Source organism: Sylvia atricapilla, chromosome 13 (genome assembly GCF_009819655.1).
Source record: "Sylvia atricapilla isolate bSylAtr1 chromosome 13, bSylAtr1.pri, whole genome shotgun sequence".
NCBI classification, from domain to species: domain Eukaryota; kingdom Metazoa; phylum Chordata; class Aves; order Passeriformes; family Sylviidae; genus Sylvia; species Sylvia atricapilla.
In genome coordinates this window covers 6,629,476-6,656,912 of record NC_089152.1, presented here as the reverse complement: position 1 = coordinate 6,656,912, position 27,437 = coordinate 6,629,476, and the positions used below count along the sequence as shown (strand labels likewise).

General features: G+C 42.1%; 1 protein-coding gene across 1 annotated transcript in view; it reads right to left on the bottom strand.

The window, feature by feature from the left end:
• Nucleotides 1-27,437, bottom strand: part of LOC136366967 (A-kinase anchor protein 13-like) — a 73,396-nt gene that overhangs the window by 30,119 nt on the left and 15,840 nt on the right. Inside the window, exons 2-3 of the mRNA XM_066328289.1 lie at nt 15,376-15,472; nt 4,481-4,525 (exon numbers count right to left, since the gene is read on the bottom strand). Coding sequence (XP_066184386.1) covers nt 4,481-4,513 — 33 coding nt within the window. The 5' untranslated portion in view covers nt 4,514-4,525; nt 15,376-15,472. The remainder of the gene's footprint in view (nt 1-4,480; nt 4,526-15,375; nt 15,473-27,437) is intronic.

The window sequence follows — 27,437 nt, the reverse complement described above, 5'->3', positions numbered from 1 at the left end:
CAATCACCAGTTATGACACATTTGGGTTTGTCACTCCAAATAACGTGGGCACACCTTAGACAAACCATGCAGAGGAGGAGTGCTCTGATTTAAAACAAGTTTGTTCCTTTTAATCTAAAAGGAAAAAGGAAAAAAAGTTTGCAGCAATACATCATGCTTCTCCAGCTAATCTTTTCCATTTCACACCCACTGATCATTATCACCATGAAAAAACATTCCCGTCTTAAAGGCAGATCTAAGGTTGTAACCTTGGTTGCAATCAAGAGTAGATGAGCTTAATGTTTCCCAATGCATTCCCTGCATGTCATCCCAGTGCTTTTCCAAAACATTCAGACCCAAATGCTGCTCTCAGGTCATTTTTCTTAAAAAAAAAAAAAAAAAAAAAAACCCAAACTAACACTGATTTTTTCAGAGATGTAGGACATGCGACTCGATTACAAAAATGATCAATAATTCTACGGAGACCTCACAGCCAGCAGAGGCTGAAATCAGAAGCTGTGCACATCACTTTTGAAGGGAGATTTTTCAGGACACTCTGCAGCTGAAGACATGACCTTGATCATTCTTTCACATGTTCTCCATATTTATTAAAGTTTGGGCAGAAATAAGAAAGTTTGGGCATGGCTTGTCAGCCTTGATCCCTTTTGTAATTAAATCTGCTGGACTCCCAATTAATGATAATGATTCTAAAAAGATCAACACTTCACATTTGCAAAGCACTCTCCCATGGACGTTAGCAACAGTGGAGTTTTATCTAAGTGACTAATGTAAACAATTCCATCTATAAACAGAGAATTAATGAATCACAACAATAAAAAGGTCACCTAATAATAAACTTCCATTGTTTAGAGCAGTGTTAATCCTTTTTTTTTTTCATACTCCTAGATGATCAGAATACTCCAATACAACAGTGACAAGAGCTAGGAAGTACCTTACAATGCTGATGTTGAAATTTTGACTTTTGGTGGTAGGGAGATACAACTTGTATAAAAAGACAATGATCACTGAGGTCACTGCAAGCACTTAAAAAAAAACCAAACAGAACTGAAGTTCATGACTTCTCACCTCCCATCCTCCTGTTCCACCCCAGCCCTGCCAGCAAACAGAACAGCTTGGTCCCTCAGCTTTGAGACCCTGGGCTCCCTGAGCACAAAGTCCCAGGCAGACCACAAATAAGGTCTGAAACACTGTCCTTCATCCACTACACTGTGCCCGATAAGAATTCCCATATCACCAGGACGGCACCAAAATACAAGAGGGATGTGAGTAAAGTTAGTTTTGGATTTAATCCAGTGTCTGTGCATCAATAAAGATGTTCCCAACTGCAGTCTGGGGCAGATAACCAAAGCACTGCCCGGCCACATGCACTTTTTTTTTTTGTAGCTGAACAAATCGATTCATCTTAAGGAAGAAGGTTTGAACGTTTTTATTTCAAATTCACCCCACAATATTCAGCCACAGGCTCTCTCCCACCACCCTTTCTAACCACAATTCTGTGCTGACAGTGGTAGGGGTGAGGGAGCTGCTGGCCCTCCAGCCCATGTGAGCGCCGGCATCGCGCTATCGCACCCGAGCTAAATTGGGGAACACTTCCCTGCCCTATCTCTCCTGGCACCAGCTCCTCAGCCCCATGACTGCACTGCTGGGAGCAGCCCCCTGCTCCAGGGCCAGGGGAGCTCCTTAAACAGCTCGTTAGTGGAGGTAACAACAGCTCTGGTGACACACACAACGCTCCTGGGGGACAGGAGCTGTTCGCAGAGCGAAGGCTGAGCAGCTGTCCCAGCCCAAACCTGCAGCAACGCTGAGCTCCAGTTCCTGGCAACCTCAGCAACAGGAGAACAATCAGGCAAGGCTTAAATGAGACACTAAATCACAAAAATACTACACTCATTATTAGAGAATGTGTTTTCCATTTTATTTCTTAGCCTTCACACTTAAAAGGGCCAGTGGTCTCATCATTACAGGCCGTGACCTCTCCGGGGTCACAAGGACAGATGATTTTTACAGGAGAGGTAAAGAGAAGTTCAAGTAGCCAAAAGAAAGTACCAAAAAGGATACAGCAGGTGGTCTCCTGTTATTTTATACACACTGATTTGAGTAATACAAGACTCTCTATCCCTCTATTGGTGTGTATGTGGAAATACCATCTTTTCCATCACCCAAAAAACTTTGGCACCAAGTACAGTGGACATCCCAGGTTCCCAAACTCTCTTAATTATGAATTATGAAATTTGGGCAACCTGATAATTATCAGATGGGATAAAATATGCTCTAGCTCTCTAATTGGCTTACAGGAACTGAACTGGAGACATCATTTTTTACTTTCTCCTCCTAAAAGGAGCTCAGTAATGCTGCTGATGAAAACAGAATATATAATGGATGGAACTCATAGCAGATTTAGTAAAATAATACATGAAATTGCATAATCCTTAATCTAAAATGTTAACTTAAAAGGGGCAGAGTGTAAAGGATGCGAAGGTGCAAAGAACAAAAGGGTTTTTGTTTTATAGGAGAAGCATATTTTCCTGAAAGAAGACAAAGACAGGGAAATCCTCTGACATGTCAGTATTGCCTGTTATTTCCACTCATTTACAGAGACAAGATTCCTTATGGAGGAATTAACAGGATGCTGTTCTCAGTAATTTGAAAACAAGATCTAGGAGCCTGTATGTGAAAAATGGAGTTGCCATCACTCTGAAGAAGGAATGTGGTGAGGTTTGTTATTTGCCTCCCAACGGCCAGGCCACAGGACTGCTGTGTCTGCCCTTAGAAGAACAGAAATACCAGGAAGATTCCCTTTTCTTTGTGTTCTGCTGGCACCTAACAACTCTCAGATGAGCTGTCAATTAGCAACACACGGAAACCAAAACTGATCTTAAAATGGACAAAATGTTTATACTGAGAGCAAACAGAAAGACTAAATCTTGACCTTTCAAATTTCTTTAAGCTGCCAACAAATTTGTTTGTTTTGAAAAGGAGCTGATTTGTGTATACACCTGGCCAGGGGAGGAGGAGAGAAAAGGGAGTCACTGATGTATTAATAATGTAACCTATTTGCATTGCAAAGAAACACTATACCAAGTGCCATATAATCATTATTTTACACCAGGCTACATTTGACCTCAGCTCAGTTCTCTGTCACGTGGGGATGAGGACTTCTAAGTGTACCACTTCAGTATTAAACCCCCCACAAAACAGTGGGAAAATAAACTAATTCAGTAGATAAGCCTGAGAAAACAAAGCCTCAAGATTAGCAAAGTCATATGCTGTTCAAATGACATATTCTGCATTACACAATTCATGTGTTTCTATTGTAGCAATTTCATCATACATTTGCACATAAGTCCCATTCTCTCTTAATGTGTCCTAAGTTTAAATTATGTTCCTTCAAAGTCAAGGTAAATTCAGTATACTTGAGATTTAACAAAATTCAGACAACATTTAGTTTCAAAATTCAGGATATAGTGTACTCCTGGAAAGCCACTCTCAAAAAATCAGGTTACACTATGTAGTGTTTTAATTTTGCTTCAAGCACAGACTTATGACAGTGGGCAGAGAATAAATTCCAATGCAAACTTCTAGCTGGTAATTAAAGGTAGGTAAAATTTAAAGCCTCCATGGCATTAAAGGTCAGTATGATCCATTATTCACAACACGCAACACTCTCCAAGATACAGGTCTATCACCAGTCCTGATTGCTTCTCCTTCCTTCCCCTTAAAAACCACATTTGCAAGCAATTTTCCCTTCAAATTTTCCATCCTTACATCCAGCTCTGCCCTGGCTGGAGAGGTCTGTGGGCAGGACCGTGAGCTGCAGCAGCTCAGCCTGCTCTGAGCATGGCAAGGCAATGTGGAAAGCAAACAGCTACAGACCTGGCTGGCAGCTTTGGCACAGACTGAACACAGGCTCACACACCCCCGCACATCCAGGTCTAATTTGACAGTCCCCATGTTCCCCAACAAAGCTGCTATTCAGGAGCCAGGAGAAGCTTGTTCCTTATTAACGGAGCCGTGGAGGTTACGAGCTCCGAGAGGCTGACGCAAACCATCCCCTGCTGCAGCCTCCAGGTCCTCCCTGCCACGCTGAAAACTCCAAACAGGAGAATATTCTCACAGTGGGCAAGCTCTGCACGCTGGGATGCTCTGTTTTCCACACTTCTTCTCACCACTTCTCAACATGCCAAGTCACACGAGCGCAGCCACGTGCTCCAGCCCACCAAAGTGGGAGGAAAAACAGAACTGGGGGATACCTGCAGAGACAGCCTCAAAACCTACCTAAAACAGTCTGCTGGAAGCCAGAGGAGCTCCGTGACTTACCTGAGAGCGTCACCACTGAGCTGAGTTATCATTTGCAACTGAATTAATATAAATAAACTCCTTAGGGTGCAAAGAGAAAAGAAACAGCACCCCCAAAAAGTTGATGCAAAGTGTTTGGTATGAATAGTAGGAGAGGGAAAAAAGTGTTTTAATTGGTACTCACATACAACGGAGCTTGCTGTGGATTAAGTTTCATGACCTCAGAACACTGAAACAAAAAAGAAAAAGCAAGTTAAAGTTATTTTTCATAAAATTGTAGGTATTTCTCTATAAGTTGCTTTAGCAATACATTCCTTTTTCTAATAAGCACTTTTTCTCTTCCTCTTCATATCCATCTCAGTTCATCTTTCCTCCTAGCAATCCTCCCTTCATATCTGCTTTTGATTACAATTATCAATCCTTAAATGAAATACTTCCACCAATTCCCCCACTCCCCCATGAAAAATCATTTAAGAATATTTATAGTTCTCTCTGCTGCTCAAGAAATCCCACTATTACCTTGTACAAGGTAATATGGTGTCCTTTTTTTACCCCTTTCACTGCATTATTTGTTAAAAAAAAGTCAAAATTACATAGAAAATAAATTATCAAAAATACTCCAAAGGAAAAACTTCCTGAATATATGATGCTGGTGATTCTCATTAGTATTTTTCATTACCAAAATCTACCATTACTTATCCTGCAAAAGCCATTTTAGTCAAGAATCTTTCCTCTTTCAAGTTTGTCCCTGGAATTTCTCTATAACCTAGTGAAGTTTCTTATATTAAGCTTTGAATCAGTTGAACCAGAATTTGTCTTGCATTAGTTCCTCCACTGCAGCAGAAAGTATTCACTCTAAACAAAAGCTCTAAGTTTTCATTTAATGTGTGTATTAAGAGATCCAGGATCCTAAGATGAAGGAATGCAAAACAATTAAAAATGGAATTTCTGCTGTTACTCATGTCTGCAGAACTGGTAATGCTCTGCAAATACTTCAAGCCCTTTTTAAAATAGATGAAATACCACTCTGCTTTTCACACAAAAAATGCAGGATCTTGTTCATACTTTGCTCCTTTCCAAATCCCACAGTTTGCCTTTAGTGAGACAGAAATTAAACCACAGCCTAAGTTCTCTTAGCTGATTCCAGCCAGCCTTGCTCCCTCACACGCTCTCTTTATTTTACAACATGTTTTGGGGCCAGTTGCTTTAAAATACCAGAGTGAGCTGCCAAGCTTGTGCATCAAAACAGCCCCTCTGCAGAAGGTCCTCTGAGGCAGCCAGGGCATGGACAACTATTTTGCAAGAGCTTTAAATCCAGTCCAATTCATATCTATTTAAAACCCTGAGCTTCCCCTTTGTACAGCAGGAACACCCCAAAATGGTTGTGCCTTATAGTTTTCACTGTATTTTCAGCTCTTACAAGAACTTACTCAGGAAAAGAGGGGATTAATAGCATTAGCTGCCTTTTGGGCAGGTGAACTCCAAGAACAGCTCTGCAAACAATCTTCACTTGTGCCCTACAATGTACCCCTGGCAGTTCCAGTCCTACTGAGGGTTCAAAATGAAAAAAAGAAACAAAAGCGAAAAATCACAAACTTTGCCAATCTCCCTCATGACCTACCTGAGCCCCTCTCTCCTGTTCTGAACCTGGGTGTCGTAAACAGGAACATGAAAACATTACCGAGACAAGAGTATTTATTTTATCTTATATAAATCAGACTAAAAACCCCAAGCTTTCAATCTCACCTCACATATGGATTTTTAGAATTTCTCATTGCTATAGACTACCTCCTTGTAAATTCAAACTCATGACAGTTTTTGTCGGGCTTTTTTTTGGCAAGAGAAATGCACAGTAGCAGCAGTGAAATAAGGTGACACTGCTGAACACTGGGTCTTGTCAAAAAATCATGGGAATACTTCCTGAAGGAAGACTTTTTTTCTCCCTCTTATCCTACTAGTTGGCCCTTACATCAGTGACTTAAAGTGATTCCTTGGTTCATAATGCACATGTCATCCCAATTTTTCTAAGGATGCAAACTTAGTTTGCAAGGAGCCAGGCAGGTTTAGAAGATATTTCATCTTGTTAGGAAGTTCTTTGGCAAAAATAGGATAAAAACTGAGTGACAGATAAGCCTGAATGACTACTCTGCATCAGCAAAGGACTAAATTTAGGTTTCTAGACAAGTGAATTTCTCCAACCAATGGACAGGCACGGAGCAACCTCTAAAAACTTTAAAAACCTTTAATCCAGTAAGAAGAGGAAAAAACAAAAGGCAGATGATACTGGTCATAACCAAGCCAAGATACACAGGGATCCTAATACAGTCAGTAAGTTGGACTAACTCAAGTGTAAAAATGAGGGAAAATTGAAAAACAATAAGGGAAAGGAAGCTAAAGAGCTGAACTTTGTATTCTCCTATTATTAGAGGAGCACATCCTTCCAGCCAATGCCAGCTCTGAGCCCCAGAAAGCCATTCCTATGTTTCTGAGCAGGAAGAACTTGCTGTATCAGATATAGAGGAATGCAGTGAGAATAATTGGCCCTATGTGAGACCAGGATTTGGACTGCACATGAACTGCCTCCAAAGCCAAACTAACAAGAACAGGTAAATATTAATCCCACCTTCCCCATCCAGCTCCCACCCAGTACCTTCATGGCAGCCCACAGATTCTGTTCCAGTGGCAGCTGCCTGTACTTAAAACATTAATGGTACCTCTCACAAATAGCTAAATCTTTTGAATTTCAGTGGCTGGGAGGTTTATCACAAGCTCCATATACATCCAGACAATTACACTGCAAGGTTCCTAGAATTATATTAGGTTTTCCACCTTAGGATAACACAGTGAAATCCCTTGCCTTTGCAAATTGGAAAGTAGGACATGGAATGAACATCCAGATTCAGGCTCTTTAGTGGCTTTAGATGTCATAAAAATCTGCAGGTGTCAGTAAAATAAAAAGCTACTAGAGCCTTCTCAAAATGGGACAGATACCTTTCTGCTCTGTTAAGCACTGAAGAATTAATACAGTGAGTTTTATTAATGTCTCTTCTAGAGAACTACTGTGTTATTTCACACAAAATTTCATGGACGAGGACAAATGACTGCTCTTCATTTCTCTGAGTATGGTAATATATGTCAGGGAAAGAAAGGAAAAAATCATTTATTTGCTTTACTGTGGTTCCCAAAACCTCATCCAGAATTAGGGCCCCATTGGTTACATGCTGTAAAAATGTCAATGCAAACCAAGTTTCTGCCCTGACAAGTTTACAAATAAGCACAGGCAGCAGGAAGGGACACAAACCCCTCATGCCAAAGCAATAAATCCTCTTCACCTACTGCTCCCAGCTACCATGTAATTTTGCCATCATTAGGTGGCTAATTTCTTCTAGGTATTGCAGGTAAAGCGTGTATTGTGAGGACAAATCTGACAGGAGGTCAATGTTCCTCCAGGCCAACCCATCCCACATAGGACCTGTAGGGCTGAAGGACTCTCAACACCATGCACACAGGAATGCCAAAATGCCTCTTCCTTTTCCCACCACACCCTGTTCAGGATTGCTCTTTTTGGCAGTGGGCTTACATCAAATGCTGGTTTCACTGCCCAGCCTCTGTGAGCTCCCCAGCATCCACTCCTGGCTGCCTGCCTCCATATGAAGCATATGGAAGAAACAAAACACAGTGACACTCTCAAGAGCTGTCCATTAATGAATTTACATTTATTTTTTTTATCTGAAAGAATATCTACAGGATGGGCAGAAACAAAAACAACCACTCTTGCCTCCAACAACTGAGTAGAACTGTAACAACGAAGAGGAAAAGGGGTATTTAATCCATGTGGGACAGCTGGGAAAGCCTACCTACCCCTTTCCCGCTCCCTCATGCACTAAATAAACTTCAGTTGTACGTGTTTGAGTTTTTTCAAGCTTTTCAAGTTCAGTTTTTAGGTATTTTAAGTAAACTTCAGTTAGACACATACTTCAAGTTTAAGCTTTGCTGAACTTTATCTGAATCTCAGCACCTGACCTTTTCATTTATCATTTTAACATTTGATTTTTATAAACACCGATTCCTTATTTGCAAAGCTTTACCCATGCACTCTCAGCTGTACCAAAGACAAAAACCAAACCCTGAAGAAAACCTAACCCAACCCAGCCATAAAGAGAGCTTGTGCTTGCAGGCAAGAAAGAACAGCCAAAAAACACATGAAGAATCGGATGGTTACAGATGGCATGGAAAGCATTCCAGTAGATAAACAGAAATGCAGAGAAAGCAGGATGGCTTCCCAGCTGTAAGTATCACAGCACTGCTGGGATGAAAGCCAATAGAGGATTCACTCTTTTTTTGATGTAACAGAATTTACTTTTTACAGAATTATCCTGCAACATTGCTTTGAAGAGACTAAACTTTGATTTCAAGGCTCTGGAGTAAGACTTCACCAGGTAGTCCAAACTACATATATCCCATAGAAATTAGGAAAGCACTATTGATGCTGGTTATCTGCAAGAGAGCAAGACAAATAGAATTTCTTTTATGTATTTGTTTTAACAGGGGCATCAATAACCCGCAGTGGGGAAACCTGCCTTATAGGCAACCCTTTAGGCAAACAGCCCAAAAGGCGTAGACGAGTTCAAAGAAATCCCAGGATTTTCTGGGAACACACATTCACCTCCCTTGCTGAGCTGCATCACTTCCTTCTATATGGCTGCACCACAAAAATAAAACCAAGATTCCAAAACCACATCACTCCTCATTCAACAAAGCACAGTGTCCTCAAGGGCACTCCTCCACGCTCTGGTTGTACAAAATGTTAATTTATGAAGTACTTGGAAATATCAAGAGGATTGAGCTTCAGGCCCTACAGAGCTGCTGCTCTAAACTACACAAGATAAATAAAGATGGGGAAGTGGTAAGTGAGGAGAGCAGAGAGGAGACCAACTGCCCCTATACAGAGGAATTCCTGCTGGAGCCATGATTTCATGCAAAGAGAACTGAAATAGCAATGTCTTTCACAAGTTTATTGTTCTCCCCTAGTGTCAGGGGAATTGCTAAGATGGAATATTCCCCTTTTATTCTGAGTGGTATATGACCTTCATTGTGTTGTACTACCCATCATCAATCCACTCATTTTTTGTTATAACACAATTAATTGAAAAAAGGCTCTTCTTGGTTTAGTTTGGGGTTTTGTGTTGTTTTGCTGTATTTTGTTTTTTTTTCTTTTTCACCTGTAGCAAAAACTCTGAAAATGAAAAGAAACTATGACTTGATGTTGGTTTTATTACTTAGATTTTCTTGTGTGGTCATCTTCCTGGGTATATTTCTACAAAGTTGAGACCTGCAGTAAGTTAGTCTCACCTTGTGGTATTAGGCAAGACATGGGTTTGTTCACACACTCAGTTCCACGAGTTTCATTCAACACTGAATGAACACCAGAACTCACCATTCATAAAATGAATGAGCTTTCTAATCAGTGTAATCAGTGCACTACGGCCCTGTCCTTAAAACCCATGTGAAAGGAGACTGAAAAAAACCAGGACAAAATCTACAAACAGCTTTGACAGGAAAAAATAAACCCATAGCCCAGTTCTTCAAGAATGTGCATGGAGAAATTTGTATAAATAGAGTAGCTGCAATTGCAGAGACTAAAATAAACTCTAAGAGAAGCACCATATTACCAAATGCAAAACAACTTTGTAGCTCTAATAATGCGTGATTTTGTATATCTGGTCAGAAATATAAGGCTGGAGGCATTAGGAGAAGCAATCCATCCCAGATTTATTTAGCAGACACACAAGGAAGTGATACCACCATTGACCCTGGAAAGGAGAGGAGGTGAGGAAACAAGAAACCACATTTCAAACATGCAGCAATAAACAAGTTACCAGCACATTGCAGCATTGTGTTCAGCATCACAGCTGAGCCTAGAACTAAAAAACCTCCAGATATTTGTGTACAATCATAGACAAATTAAATTTATCTAGTTTGCTGAACATGATGTTTTCTCACTAAATGTATTGCTTAGAAATAAAAATACATCCCTCATGCAGCATTTCCACAGGTGATACTGCTTCCCAGCTGTGTCCTGTCTGCAAACAAAAACACATGCTGCCATTCAATTACAGACAAAACAGGAGTTTCTTTTGGGTACAAGGGATGAAAAGGAGGTTTAAAAGATGTTTTCTGTTGGTCTGGCTCTACCATCACTCTCCTCCTAAGGCAGAGAGGTAAACCACCTCAGGAAAACCAGACACACACAGATTCCTTTTCACAAAAGAAAAGAAACTTCCCAAAGGTTTAAATTTAAAGAGCATATTTAATTGCAGAATCTGCCTAAAATCTGCAGGATTTTTTTCTTTACAGTGCTGGGAACCACAGTACTATGGCCTGCAGCAGTGGGGGAGTTGCAGAGCTGAGCCACTTGCAGAGGGGCTGGAGCCTCTCTGCAACACAAGCTAACACAGCGTCACTGATTTAATTGACTGATGATTTAATAAAATACCCTGGATATAGATTAACTTGCTTTGCTTAATGTAGCTCAGCTTCCTGGCAGCAGGAACTGGCACCACACTGTTCCTGGGCTGGGAGCTGGGCTGCCCAGGGCTGCACCCACTCCCTGGCCACAGCACCTGCCTCAACCAAACCTTTACAATTACCCTTCCCAAAATAATGAAGCGTAACACAAAGCTAAGATACAGGCAAGCAGATGCACACATACACATCAAAAAATAAACTGAAGACTTATCCATGCTATAAGTTCCTAACTCAGCTTTGCCAGCCCTATCTTACCCGAGACTAATACCTAGTGAAATACTCTTAGTCTCAACATTAGGTTTCTTCTTTTGGACCATTTCAATCTCATAATTGTAAAAAAAAAAAATCATCACCTGCATTAGTTCATTCCTGCCCAAAGCCTGGGAAGACATGAAGCAGTGCTGAGTTAACAACAGCAGCGCTTTTCCCATGTAGGGGAAGACAGAGATTCCTCTCAAATGTGGTTCCTTGCTCCATCCCTACACCTATTAGTAGGTACAAAAAACAAACCTACCAAACTCAAATCACAGCAGCTCTCTCTTTACAGTTCGTATGCCCAATTTGCAAATAAAGAAAGATACTGTAAAAGTTGGAAAAACAGAGAGTAAAAAGGGATTATTAGCCAGCTCTAATTATACAAACTGATCTCATCCTCTTGTCATAAGCCTCTTTCCTGTTTCCGGAATCTATTTGTGCTACAGAAAGACCAGCCTTTTGTAAATGTCCATGGGTCATCAACACAGGGTGATTAATTTCCCATTTTACAATACACACATACTGTCAAGCAATTCACTTGTAATCCGATATAACCCTGCCCTCACTTGTAAATTTTTTCCTCTAACATATTACTGAAGACAAACAGTACTTAAGATACCGATTTGTAAAATCCAAACAACATTTCAAAAGGAGGCATCATGCTTCTATAATAAAATAAAAATCACAGACCACATCTTCAGTTCAAGTAGCTACATCCTAATAAAGTTAAAACCTAACAGGAGACTTGAATTAAAGAGCAGCATGTACGCAAAAGCACACATATGTTTATACTCAAATTAAGTCCTCCAACAGGTTCTGGGGCAGCTGTTTCACGTATGCATGAGACTTTTATCTCAGGCTCAAATATTAACTTCCAGAAATCCTTAGCAGACATTCTAGCTGCCTCCTCAGATGGACAAAATCCAGTCTATACCTTCTTATACATTTTGTAGTTTGAATACACGTTTTGGCAGTAAACTGTGGGGAAGCCTTCAGTAACAACCAGCTCATGTTTGTAAGGGGGATTCTTGACTTTGGGGGTTTAACCAGGAACTCAGCAAAAAACCCCCAGGTATCAAACTGGGCAGCTGAAGCATCCTGCAAGTTGCTGGTTATCTTTGAAAACAAATTTGTTATATGGGATGAGGTGAAGAATGGAGGGAGGCAAGAACAGGCTTTGGGAAGTATTTCACCCCAGTGCATAAAAGGATAAACACAGTGGAGAGCTGTCAACAGAAAGGAGATGCCTAACAGCCTTACACATGCAGAGGGAAGGAGCAAAGCCTTTATCTATTGATTCCTACACTTCTTGACGACAGCACGTGTCCTAAAACCTTATTCCCTGACTCTCAAGGCTGTGCTGTTTTAGGAACTATGCTGAGCAATGACGGTTTCAGTAAAACACAACATCCCCAAGTACTAGAGCTGAGCAGTAAGGCCCTGCTTCTCTCTGTGCTTCCCAAACCACAGCACTTGTACTGCATTCCCAAAAACACAGGCTTGCAATAGAAAACAATCCATGATGCCCAAAACACCACACACATTTTAATGCTGACAAATATTAAAAACTTCCTACCATTTACAAATCAGGTAGTTACCCAATGCATATTTTAATAAAGGCATGAACCAACCTTAACTCTCCACAGTAGAGAATTCTAGCCAGAGGTTGAGTTGGAAAAAAATGGCATCAAGACCAAGATGCAAGACATGTTTCCACTTGCATTTTGGTCTAAAAAGCTTCAGTGCCCAACATTTTAATGTGTTTTTCTTCTCTGAAGAATACATCAGACTCACTTTTCCTTTAGGCTCCATTTTGCAAATGCTGCCACTGTGGCCTCAGGCAACGCAGACTTGCTCAGGAAAAGCCTGGCTGACACTTCTCCAGAAGAGGAAAATTTCATCAGAAACTTCAGGTTTCCTACAGGAGTACCTGTGCTAACCTCTCTCCCCGTGGCACAGCATGACCACATCTGACACTGGAATTAGAAACTGTTTCTTCATAATTGCTCCTCTTCTTTCAACTCACAAAACTATGGGAAAACGTTCTTCTCTAAACATATACTTTAGGCAATGAGAGAACATGCTCATTTTGCTGAGTAAAAAACATCCTTTCTGAGGCACAACAGGCTCAAAAAATGCACATCCTTCACTCAGCAACTGCAATGATGGAGTCACTTGGTGTGGCATTCCCTGCGAGGAAAATGAGAGCTCTGTTCCCAGGGCACTGTATTGCACTGGGAATATCCCACAGGAAGTAAAAAAACCTAAGCAACAGAAAATATTACACCCCCTAACCCAGAAAAGAGAGAATACTCATTCGAGCCCCATTTTTAAATAAATTAAATCATCAAATAATGAAAATCCAAGTAAGCACAGTCTGTACTCAGTTCCACTACCCCACCTTCTGCACCTGAGCCTTTCTGCAGCAGGCTCATAGGCAGAACCCCACGTATTCCAGCCACCTAAATTTGGGTTCTTTCCACTGCCTTTACAAAGTGACCTTTCAGGCTGGTCCCTCAGGAGATGAAGGGGTTAAGTGCCCACAGGTCCCAGCCTCCCCAGTAAATCATTTATTACCCCAGCTCAGGGACAAGGAGCTCTGCAGAAGCGAGAGCCCACGCTGTGCAGCTGTTCCCAGACAGGCAACTCTCCACAATTATGTTATAACACAGGATTAAGCTCGGGGAGTGGAAATCCGGCCCTCCATTGCTGATGGCTTTTTTTCTTTTTTTCAAGTTATGCAGCTATTTTAAATGTTACAGAGCTCATTAACATGAAGTTCATTAAGCAGTAACCACTTTATGAATGAAATGAAAAGATTGTCATTATAAGCACAATTATGGAAACACTAGACCAGCAGGTAGAAAAAGGAAAGGGTATGAGAACGCTGGTCCTGAACTCCAAATTAGCCTTTCTTTTTTTCCCAGATCCTTCAGAGGAGGCACACCCAGAAATCAGATGTGAGGCAGAGGCTGGTTCCCAGGCAGCACTTCAGGTGAGAAGCTCTTGCTGCCTGTGCTGGGCCTCTCCAGATATTTCACTGCTGACGCTGAGTGCAGAAAGTCATCCCCTTTGGTCACCCCCAGAAAGGGTCTGGAATCTTCCTCAGCAGTGAGCACCACTTGCTGAAACTCACCACGCTCCCCAAATTAGCAGAAAGTTAAGAAATACTATGACAAATCAAGCCACAAATTGCTTCTCGGCAGCTGGTGCCGTGCATTCCTCCCTTAAACACAATGAACTTGGAGGACAGCTCTCAGCAAGCCACTTATTCATTCCTGATAAGCCAAGTTCCATTCATAATCATGCCAAGGACTTAATTTCTTTCTCAAAGTCTGAAAATAGGTATAATTTCACTGCTCAACCCCACTGAAAAAAGGAAAACCCAATCAATTACAATACAGACTTGTCTCTCTACAAGTAACAACAGTTTATGATTAATCCACCCAGCTGTTGCCAGAGCTCAATAACACCAAATGATTGGGATTCAGTCTGGTTAAAGCACTGGTCTTGTAGGCAAGACCATGGAAAATATGAGGCACTGCAGGAGGTAAACAGGTTAGGGACAGTGGGAGGAGAAGTGAGGCAGCTTGCCATGTTTTTCCTCTCTCCCTCCCTTGACAAGAGCTCACACTGGGCAAGCCCCATTTCCAGGCAAGACTCTGGCAGTTTCTTTGCTTCAGGCTAACAGTTTTTACACATTCAAGTCTTTTTTGGAGAGAAAGGGCGGAACTCCATGAGTCAAAACAGCTCCTGCCAGTATTGCAATAACCATACACTCGCTTTTAGGTCAGATCCATGCCGTGATCTGGCTCACCACACCAAGAAGCTGGTGTTGGCTGAACAGCAAACCCAGAAGCCTCAACACCACGGCTGCTCCGGGGCAGACAGACCGACAGCCGCTGTGCCGACCGGGAGGCACCGCAGCTCTGATCCCATGGAAATCCTGTAACCATATGCCTGCCTCAGGGACATGAAAGCTGGATCTTAAAATATTAGGGAAAAACAGCTGATGTTTTAAGTGTTAAGTGCTATTTTATACCGTGGCATCTGGTTGATACAGGAGGCAACAGCACATAGCCCTTTTCTACTTTCACCACGAAGAGATTGTATTTTATGGCAAAGTAACTTGTTGGATTTGTTTGTATCAGTGTAAGTGCTCTGATATCAGCATCTCCTCCTCCTGTCAAGGCTAAGCTTCACAAATGGCTTGACAATCGGCAAACTCAGTCTCCCAAACCCCTCATCTCAATCCTGGTGTGTACCTGAAAGAGCTGCCAAAACATTTAACCTTACTTTAACTGCATGAAGCAGTACAGGTGGCTCCAAGATATTCTTCAGGTCGTTCCCACACCGAGCAGGGAGAAGCAGGGAAGGTCACAACACTCAGCTCCTGGAAGAGGGAAGAAGAAGAAGGAGTCACCGGGTGCAAGAGTCAGTGTGGCTGAGAATGGTCCCAACACCCAAACTGGCACTGCAACACCTTCACCAAAGGGAATGGAAACCATCCTCTCCCTTGCTAGCCACGTGGGAGGCATGTGTTGCTTCCTGCAGCAGTCCCATGTGGTTCCAAAGGCACACACAGGACAATGGCCACATTATGGATAGGGCTATTAATAGGCACACATGGGCCTCTGGCACCACCTAAGAATAACTGCTCTGCTGAGTTGTATTTGCTGCTGTCCTGCTATTTGGTTTATCCCCAAAGCTGCTGATCTGCTGTCCATCACAGTACCCCAAACTATTAAGCTGGCCTTAAGTCCTTTGCATCCATCAACACAGCCTCTCCCAGACAGACTTCACCAAACTCTTTGTGGACTCCCTTTTAGCAACATATTTTAACAAGAACAAAGGTAAATGATGGCAGATGGTGACCAGCAGATGAAGCCCAAATCTACCAGGACATCTCTGTCAAACCTTTCTGGGCTGCCTGCACCTTTCCACACACTGATTTCCTGCTTTGGGGCAAAATCTACACAGTAGATTCATCCATAGGATGGTATCCAAAGCATAGGTAGAGTAGTTAGAGTGAATCAAATGACAAAAAGTGAAAAATCCAAGGTTGGGCTGTAGTTTATTAAATGCTGTGTAGGAGATTTTATTAGCTAAATCAAACTTATCAGGGTATCTCAGAGCATCATTTGGTTCCCACACCAGGAAAGGTTGTGGCTACACACACACACACACCACCAAATAAAAGCACAACACATCAACTGCCTCCTCCTGCTCTACCAGAGAGAGACTCTGCCTCTGCACTCTCCCTGTTGGGAAAACGTCCATAATCTGGGAATCTCACAGCCTGAGCCAACCTGCCAACCTCAAAGTGCAATTACGAGCACAGAAGTAACAATGGCAAAACTAGTTACCAGCTGGGAAATCAATTGTACTGTGTGAATTAGCTAGGGAACATACAGGACTGAAAGGTGAGGCACTGCACAACAAATCCCACTCCTTCATCTTCACAAGAACTGCATCACCTGAATACCTCAATGCCCATTTTACACAATGTTTTTTTCTTAATATTAACAGCTAAAAGTGTCCTTTATCCATTCTGCTGAGAAATGGGGAGAGTATTTTGCAAGGCACTACAGAGCACTTTTTTTTACTACAAATATGTTTATTTAGATATAGACCTAAGAGGAAAAACAGAAAATATTTTATCCTCTTAAAGTATGAGGACTGTGAATTCCTTCACTGCCATGTCACACATTTCTGAATTACATTCTTATGCCAAACTACTGGAGCTGCAAGTGGAATTACCCGAACTCTTAAATCCCAGTTAAGAGCATATAAACACTCTTTGGATTCATTAACCAGTAAAAACCACCCTCGCAGTCACAAACAAGCAGACTGGAACTTTCCTCTGGCATTTTTGTAGCGTTATTTTCAGGACCTCAATTTAGAAGATCGTTACTGTTTGATAAAGCAATGATTAACTATTTGCCATCCTGTGTTGATCTCCAAGGAACATACAATAACAATACAGTGGTTTCACTCGTTTATGAGACACGGATAACTTGGCTTTTATTACTCTATTTGTATATTTTGGCAGACAAAGCAGGGTTTGCTGCTATCCCTTTGAACCAACAAGGTCTGGGGGTATGGCTAACATTGCCAGGGTAGATAGTGAGCATGCTGTGAATCACTGCAGGTTCTTCCTCATCTCCACTAAGGAATGAGGGTGTGTGTATGGAAAACTCACTTGGATGCTCAGGACCTGGAAAGTATTAGCAACTGGAGAAAATAAACTGGCTTAGCAATAAAAAACTAACATAGATCATAAAATTCTTCCTCAGTTTTTTGCTTGGTTTCATTCTGTGGGGGTTTTTAGATTGCTACAAGAAGGAGCAAGTAACATTAGAAAGTCTTATATATTTTAGTTCTATATGTAAAGAGCCCGCACAATCAGTAAGATTGTCCACACCAAAGTATCAATTCCCCAAAGAACTGATCTCTGCTTCCCATGAAATCATTACGGGACAACTCCTGCATGCCTAAGCACACCCATTTCAGAAGGATTTCCTCATGGGGATTCCTTCTCGTTCTCCTCCTTTACTGGGAAATGATATTACCAAGTGCTGATGACCACCAATGTAGCTCCTGTTTTCAGCACCTTTTAAAAAGATGGCCTTAAAAATTATGTTTCATGAGTGAGCTCATACTGGTTTACAAATGAAAAACTACTCAGTATTATCACAAAAAAATGATGACATATAGTAGCTTTATAAAAAAAATTTGGTTTCTACATGGCTATGCCAATATTCCAAACAACCTGTAACTCTGGATAATTTCTGCCTAAAAGAGCCTATAGCCATGATATCCCACAGTGCTCACTAAAGTAAATGAGAATGTAAAGGAGAGTCCTTTTGACACCTGCCTTTACACAATCTATTTTGCTTGAGTTTAAAAAAAATAGGGGGAAAATCCCATCTCTTTTGTTAGGACACAATTATTTGATAGCAGACAGTTTATGGTCTTGCTCCCTCCACACTGAAACAGCTAAAGCAGAAATTACCCAGGCCACTGATGAATTACTGAAACACTCTTTATGAAGAGATAGGAAAAGAAAATTTAAGGACAGCTATTTACAATTTTCAGAAGACAACATTAACTGGTCCTGTGGAATATATATGCAATTACTGTAAGAGATGAGTTGCTTTACCAAAAAAGCCCAATAGCTTAGAGGTGATCAGCATCTGATACAACCTCAAGAGGTAGAGAAGAAAAGCACCAAAAGGTACTCTTGTTACATTTCTAAATTAAATGAACAGCAGTGAATAACACAGACAAAAAAGCAATTATTCTGTGTTGATAATCTATTTAAGAGGCATCAGTTGGGACTCTTAAATATGCTTGATACAGTCCCAAGAAGCGGACCTCAGGGTTTCCAGTTACTTTGCTGATTCCTCCTCAGCAAACTCCCACCCTTCCCAAACACTCCCCAGTGCCTGGCACAGAGGAAATCACTTTTCAAATATGTTCTTTCTTCCCTGAACCCAAACCTATCTTATTTTTCTGAGAAGTGTAACATGTTTTGTTGGTCTGCCATCTGAGCACTTTGACATGTCAGACACGTTATCTGACCATCTGGTTGTAATTGCCATTGCAAAGCTTTCAACAAATTCACAAAGCAGCACCAAGATGAGGGCACTAATGGTCTGGGAGATGGACAGCTGATTATTTAGGATTATTTGACACAGCTGGAACCTTTTCATACACAAGATACCCAGCTAGTCCCCAGTACCCAAACAAACCTTTGGGGTTTTTCTGAGTTTTGGCTGTTGCCAGCTATAAAACCTCCTCACAATTTCATCTCAAATGCTGTCAAGGAAAACACTGCTTCTCATCCTCATCTCCCAAACTGATGGGTGTACCACTGCGTGCTGCTGCAACCTTTTGCTCTGAATACACAGCCTATACTTGCACATTGTGATATTCTTATTATAGGACATCATTTTCTGCTTCTACTGCATCTCCCAGGAGAGACCTCACAAGACCTTTCCAGAAGTTTGGCTGATGGTCAGAACTGTATTTCCTAATTCCTTAGGGAAGAGAATCTGGACACACTCCTTGGACAACCAGAGGATCACACCCAGCCAGCATGGGTTTAGGAAAGGCAGGTCCTGCTTGACTAACCTGATCTTTTCCTATGACAAGGTGACCCGTTTAGCAGATGAAGGAAAGAGTGCAGATGTTGTCTGCCTAGACTTTAGGAAAGCCTTTGACACCTTGTTTCACAGCATTCTCCTGGAGAAACTAGTTGCTCAGGACTCGGATGGGTCTATGATTCTGCTACTCACTGGGTTGAAAACAGCCTGGATTCCTGGGATGGATCCATTGGCTGGGTGGGGGTCAGCCCGTTCTCCAATGTAACAACTGACAGGACAAGAGGAAACTGCTTCAAGTTGTGCCAGGGGAGGCTTAGATTACTCATGAGGGAAGATTTCTTCACCAAGGGTTGGTCAAGCACTGGAACATCTGCCCAAGGAATTGGTGGAGTCACCATCCCTGGAGGCATTTAAAAGATGTGTAAAAGTGGCACTTGGGGACATGTTTCAGGGGTGGTCTTGGCAGCAGAGCTGGGTAATGGCTGGACTTGATGACCTTAAAAGGTCTTTTCCAAGCTATATTATTCTATGACCCTACATAAATGGAAGAAAAAAAACATTATTTGCCAAAAATATGCATTGCTTTGGACAAGTGTAAATGCAGCATGACCCTCTAGCCATTGCATCAAGCTTCATTTGTACCATAAAGAGTGGAGGGCAGATTGCAGCTCACCACATTTTGACACACACACAACATTCCACTGAAAGTAAATGATGGGTTTTGTTTAGAGAGCAGCATCTGACTTGCCATACTGGATGAAGAAAAGCCAAGAATTTTAAAACAATAGAAAGTAAAACATATCCATATTTCACATGTCTGTACACATTGCAGAGCAAGCAATAATAACATGTTAACTGCAGTCCCATCAATCCTGATTACCAAGAGAGGGGAGACAAATATTCTTTCATATACACTAAGTTAACTTTTGAAACCCAAACTCTTTTGACAGTGTCGCCTCGAACACGTAAACAGAAATAGCCCCATGTAAAAGGGAGGCAAGGGAACAACAAACCAAGAGCACTTCTCTGATCACTCTAGCCCTGTACAGGCACAAATTTTCTCTCTAGAACTTCTAGACCTGCCCAAAACTGAAAGAAGTTTGATTTTTAGTTCCACCAGCAATCATAAGAAAGCAGCAAAACAAAGAGACCAGTGATGCTTTATGGCTCTCTCCTTTGCCTCTGGACAGCAACCTGGATTCAGACACCCCTTAGGCAGTAACACACAGCAACCTGTTTCCCCAGAAGAGGTGCCACAGGGACTCTGCAAGCAGTGAAAAACCCCTCACCTCCAAGAGCATGGTCCTGAACAAGTGCTCTTCAAAGGTATACAAGATCTCATCGTTCAAAGTTGAAAGAAAGAAAAACTGGAAAGAATAATAATTTTGTTACCCATTAGTTTTTTTTTTAATGTTATAGTAAAAGCAGGACTTGGTCCTGACATTTGCTCTTCTTTAAACTTCAGCCTGTCACCATGTTCATCCTAAATAGCAACTGCTTCTTTCCAGACAGCCTTGTCAAACTACATCAGGATTGAGATAAGGACTTCACACTGCTTCCACAAGACCTTCACGGCTGACTGTCTGTGGGAGATATTAAAATTGAACTTGTGGACAGTTTAAAATTTGTGCAAGGGATTAGCACTTCACTAAACCACCATGGCAAGACCACCACGCTCCTTCTAACTGGGAACCAGTATCAGACTGATTAGCTAAAAAAAAGCAAACAGCAGCAAACTGCAGTAACATCTCAAGCCCTCAGACACTTCTAAAACAATCTCTTTAAAAAACTCTTAATTCTGCAGCAGGTTCTTCTCCTCTCCTCTACCATGATATTCAGGTGACAGTCATCAACGAGTTGTGCCTTTTGCTAAAATGGGGCAAAGCCCAAAACAAACCCCTTCAGAAGGTCAGGAAACAGACAAAGCGTGAACAGTGGAGGAGGCAAAGACTACTTCAGCATGGCCATCATCAAGATGACCAACACAAGATGATCAACAGAGTGCCTCAAAGGCACAGGAAAACGCCACTTAACCACAGTTCCCCACTTACACAGAATGGGCTGATTTCCTTTGAATACTGGGTGCAGGTTGTGACGGAACATGCCAGACATTTCCTGGGAAGATGATATGTCACCCTCAGAATGGGATATGGACCCTGAGAGAAGGCAGAGTGGTTGGAGACCAGATTCATGTGAAAATTTCAGTTTGAAGTCTTGTCTGGTCCATCATCCTGCTCAAAGCAAGGCCATGACATCAAGGTTATGAAATTATCCCCACGCTTTCATTGTTCAAAACTGTCCCAATCAATGTGGCCTATTTCTCAGTTCCTATACATAAAATTGAGCTAAATAAGGTAATTGAGCTCCATCACCACAGAAGGAAATCAAAATCACCATCAGTGCAAGGCATTCCTGCTCCAGCCATGAAGCCTACACAATTCACTTGTTTAATCTTTCTCCATGTACAAAACTGATTTTTTTCTTCATTTCACAGTTTACAAGAATACACTCAATAAAATAAAGAAATAAATTTTTACTGTACTTGTGACAAAGAAGGGAACACGTACATGCTGAAACCAAACACCAGCATATAACATGCACTGACACACTAATACAAGGCTTTCTCCTACATGTTAAGGAGGCATCTTGGAATAAAATACAAAGAACAAATCTATATTCTCGTCTCTCACTGCAGCTCCTGCCAAGCCCAAGGTCCCTTTGTGCTGAGCCTGTGGATGCAGCAAGAATCCCTCTGCCATGATGTTAAACAGAGAAATGCTGGGAGGGGACACAAAGGGACAAAAAATGACACAACTTGCCCAAGACTTTAGAGGTGGCTGCCAGCACAGTCTGTAATCTGGATGGTATCACCTCTCCACCCACGCAGCAGTGATGGTTCCTCCTTTCTTCAAAAGCTGTCTCCATCCCAGCCCACTGCTGCCCAGCATCAGCCATGCAACTGTGACATTAAGTCACTCCACTGCTCGAATCAACATGTCACTGGAGCTGCCCAGCACTTAATTATATGAATTAGGAGATCTGTATAATGGTCCTAAACCAGTAATGAAAGAGAAGGTTTAATGATGCAACAAAAACCTGCAACACAGCACTCAGATTACGGGTGGGTTACACAACAGCTCGAACAATTCAGCGTTTACACTGCAGACTTGCATAGTGCACATCATATTTTCCCAGAGCCATCATCTGACTCCAAACACATGAGATCCACTCAAACACACCTTTCCTGCTTCCCTTGCACTAGAAGCTCGAGGATGAAGGTGAGGCTCAGTTTTCTGAGCAGCAGTCATCCACATCAAGAAGAGATGCCCAAAGCAAAGTCAGTCCTCTTCCCAAACCCACATTCGAACTCAAAAAGATTTATCTGAAGCCTGTCCTAGCAACCACTTGTATCTCACAAGTAGTGCTTGCTCCTCCCAGCATTAACACTCCATTGCATAGAGATGACATAACTCCAGTGAAACCTGTTCAGCTGACAGCTGCAGCGACTTCTGCATTGTGCCATGTGAATTAACTCCCACCTCGTTTAAGAAAGTATTATGAGCACAGCTTTAACAGAGATATCACCCATGAACTGACAGCAAATAAGGTAATTTAGGTATCTGATGAGCACTCAGCATGAACTGTTCATACGGAAGAGAATGCTCCTACCTCAAGATTTCTGAATGGAGTTTATTACTAAGTAAGCTCAAGTACTTCCAGATAGTATTGATTTCTATTCATAGCACTTATATAGCTTAAGGGAGAAGCCATTTGGTTTGAAGTATTCTTTTAGAATCTGTTGACCTTTCATGTCAATAAACACAATAGCAAATTGCAGCTTAGCAGGCTTACTTTACCTTTTTTTTTTTTCTGTAAAGTGCTCAGATGAAAAGCACTATACCAGCATCAGGGCTGACAAGTATTATTTAGATTTCAAAAACCAGTTAAGTGCCATGGCAAATCCATACGTTCAATACCAAAGGGGTCATAAGAAAATTGACAGGACCAAAACTGCAATGGGGAAGGAAGCATCAGTTGGGAAAACAGCATCAGCTGGGAAGATGCTTACCAATATTTGCACATGCTTGTTCAAACAAAAGCCTTCAAGAAGAGATGCTATACCTTATCTAGAAGCCCTTTAAAATGTCATCATTATGTCACTGTTCTTATTAGAAAAATGCCATACCCATATTCCTCTGTCACCTGTAAAATACACTATTAATTCCATTAAATCCACAAGGGTAACTGTTTATCTCCACGTGTTACCATCCCTGCTCACTTTTGCCAAGGCAGTACAGGGTGTTGTTACAAGCTATTTGCAGCTGCAACAGATCTGCATTTCCTACATCAAGGCAGGTGGCTGGAAACAACCAGCATGAAACCACAGAGCATCTTTTACCCTACAAACCCTTCAGCAGGTTGCCAGATTTGCTTTCATGCAGCTCAACTTCTCTTTTCCCTCCCTCTAAACAAAAAGACTGTTTTCATTCAGCTGCCATTTTCTTCCTCCTTTACAAATGCAGACACCTGCAACAAATTCCTCTTTAAAGAAGCAGATCATAGCAAGGCAGTGTATTATGAGTAGAAAAGCAAGGGACATTATCAAATAGCATAAGCACATGGCACAGGTTTACCCCAGTACCTGAAGAGGCACTCCAAGTGCAAGCCAGGGGACGAAGCAAGCTTTTGCCACTAGCAGTAAGATGCCAAAAACAAGTCAGCAAATGCTCATAAACCTCTGTCTCAAAGTCCGACATCAAATGCAACCTGAGATTAACTGAGCCTGTTACTGGCTCTGCATTCACACAGCAAACTGAAATCCTGGAGGTGCCTGAATCCTCCCATGGGTTTCACACACGGGCTGGCCATAGCAAGACCTACTCATTATTTTCTCTGCAAAGCACACCCCTCCCCGTTAATCAAGAGTTACAACCAGTCATCCAACTAGCACTGTGATGACTTCACAGCCAGCTGCTAGGCATCCTCTAAAAAACAAAAACAAATTACATGAGGGCTACCGTCACTTACCAAATCCTATGACAGGTACACCAAGCTATTGGGCAACTTTGCTGACGTACCTGCCAGTACATCAGGGACTTTTACCCCAAGCATCCCTCAAAGCAAAGGATCTTTAGTCACAGCAATGACAACAGTTTTCACCCAACTGAACACCCTCCCACTCCTCACCTACCCCAAGCAGGTACAGGTTTTTGCTCAGTGAAGGAAAAATAAGAAATTAAAGCCAACTAATTGTCGGGACACACCCTTCTCCCAGTGCACCTGTAAATGACCACTTGTGCAACAGCACCTGAGTGTCAACAGGACTGCGGGCACTACCCAGGCACGCACTCAAGCAAAGGCACTACCCGCATTTCCACGTGCACACAGGGTTTCCAAGTGCCTATCTACCTATCTACACCTGTGCAAGTGGTGATTCACCTCTTGCAAACCCAGCTTCCAACTGCTGCTATCTCCTCTTCCCAATACTCCTGCAATTGCGGCTAATCCTCCACTCAGACATTGCCCGCCTTCTCCAGGACTTGACTCTCATTCAGCAGAGCACTAAACAGGGTTACTTGGTAACAAAACAAAAAATAAAAACTTAATGAAAAGCAATTAAAACCCCCTGACAGGCTTTCCTGAAGTGCGAGGGTGTCTTCAATTGCACCCATAGTCTTTTCGATACAGCGTGCATAGCCTCATCAGTACTTTTTAGCATCAGTAAAGTTTTTGCTCCCTGCTTTGACTGAGCTGATCACAGCCAGCATGTGGTAACACATTCTGGTTGCCATTTGACCCAGAATAAGACTCTCAGAAAGTGTCACCTCTATGCACAAAGCACATCTTGCAAAGGCCACCAGAGGAGTTTTTCCCAGCCGTGCACAGATACTCACTAGTTTGCCCCTACACAAAAGTCTTAACACCACAGATTTAATAACCTACCTTCTAGTCCATAGAGCACAAATAAATCCCCTACTTGACAACAGAGAGGAATAATCCTAGCAGTAAAAGTAGTGCTCTGTAAATTGTCATTCCATGAACCAGAATTCCTACCTGTGCCCAGACTGACCGGCCCTCCATCAAGTGTCTAAACCACGGATCCAGTTGTCTGGTCTTGGGGCACAAGGTTGCTCAACACTTCTGTTACTGTCTTCTGAAGGACAACATTTTAGGACAAGGATCACACCACAGTATTTAGTACTATTCTTACACCTTGGATCAAATGCTTTTATTCTCTGTGCTTTTCATTTGCTGATGCTTCAGCTATCCTTTTCAAGATAATAACTTCACTTTTAGGGATTTTTTTTCCCCCTCCAGGTGCCCTGCCTTTAACAGCAGCAGATTTAAATCAACACATTATTCCACATATGACCCCTGTTCTAAACAATGGTTTTTGATTTCTATCTCCAAAATGCTCCAATATACACTTCATTAATGACAACTAAGGGCACATGCACTTCTTCCACAGCATGCTTAGGATTAGAAAGCATTAAGCCATGGAAAGCAGTGACACACAGATGCCAATTTAACTCTCGTGTGTTCTGCCCACAAATAATAAGACACAATATGCTTTGGATAAATGAATAAAATCTGGCATTTCTACAAGCAGAAAATAAAGACGGCAAAATTTAATGCCACTCAGAAATCTAAACAAAGAAGGGGTTTAGATGAAGAAAAGTATTCTGAGAAATTCCCTGATCCATTCAATTTTCTTCCTAGTGATTTCAAATAATCATTCTCACCCCTACCTAAATAAAAATACAAGGAGTGCAAGCCTACAGCACAGGCATTTAGCACTAGAGGTAGCTAGAGATCACAGACAACCCATCAGATCCCAAGAAGTGGTCGGTGTCACAGGTGAAAAAAAAGCTCCTTCACTGAGAGTCACAGCCTCACAGCAAATCTCCATCAGCCTTTGGAAAAGGGAACAAATCTTGCAGCTCTTGGATCATCCAGGGAAACCTGACACTGATCCGTGCTGGGAAGACACACAGCTAAACTTTAGAGGTGCTCTTGTAAAGATCATTGCCAAGCCTCCTCCAGTGAGGGATTTCATCTCTAGTAAGGTTTCAACAACTGCTTTATGCCAGCCCCAAACAGTTGCCACTAAGAGGTTTTGTTCAGTCGAGTTGCCAGCAGGCACACATCAGCTGCTTGCTGAGCCAAGGGTCAGCCAGATTGACACCCACGTTTCTTCTGACACTTGAGGTTTTTGCTGAAGAGTTTCCCGATGTGGGAGAAGGGTCTGAGCACTGGGACACCCCAAGGAAAGCCCTGTGCCTGCCCCCCTCTGGCATCCCTGTGTGCTTGGCGGGGAAACCTGGGGCTTTCCCCAGGGACCTACTGGAAGGGCTCTTCACTGAGTTCTAAATTCCTCAGGGCGAGGCTCTTTCTGACATCTAAATTCTCAGGGGTGACGCAAGAGGAAGAGATCACCTGAGAATTTCAGGTGGAGGAAGGAGAGGCAGCAGAAGCCGATTAATTCCTAAGCAACAGAGATCTTCCCATGCAAACCTCCGAGAGGCCAAGAGCTAGGGGGTATGCATGTGATTAAGGAGGAATGGCAAAGGTGGGGTCAGTCACAGCAACAGAGAAAAACCAAGTTTTTCCAGTGTTTCTAGAACAGATAAACATCTACCTACTGAATTTTATTTATTTGAGGGTGAGAGGTTGTTTCTTTCCTTTTCTGAGATGACATTAGGGTCAAAAGCAAGCACTAGGATCATTCAAGTACTATTGCTTCTGTTAAAGGCTGAAGAATTTCACCTTCACATTCCTCTCAAGCCCGTGACTTCAGGATTAGGCCCATTTCTAAATGCTTACAGGAGAAATTCAAAGCTGGAAACCAAGCCAAATAACCCCAAGGGATTTGCCTTCAGTAACTTTTCCACAGCTTCAGCTACAGCTGTTTTCCTTTACAAATTCCACCTCAACTGCCAGAGCACCAGGAGAGGAAAGCAGCGAAGTGCCATGGCTGGAAACAAAAGCTCAACATGGAGATGCAGCAAAAGATCAAATCCAGTTCTGCTGCAAGCAAGACTCAGACGACTAACGCACTGATTTAGTTCCTGCTGTGCAAGAACACTTGAGGCTGGACTTTATTTTTTCATCCTCAAGGGTACAGAATGAAATTATGAGCCGACCAGGAGTAAAAGGTTTCTCTGCACTGCTGGAGCAAGCAAATAATTTCTCTGACCTATTTTAAAATAAAACATGAATCTCCACTGGAAGTAAAAACCAAGATCTTTA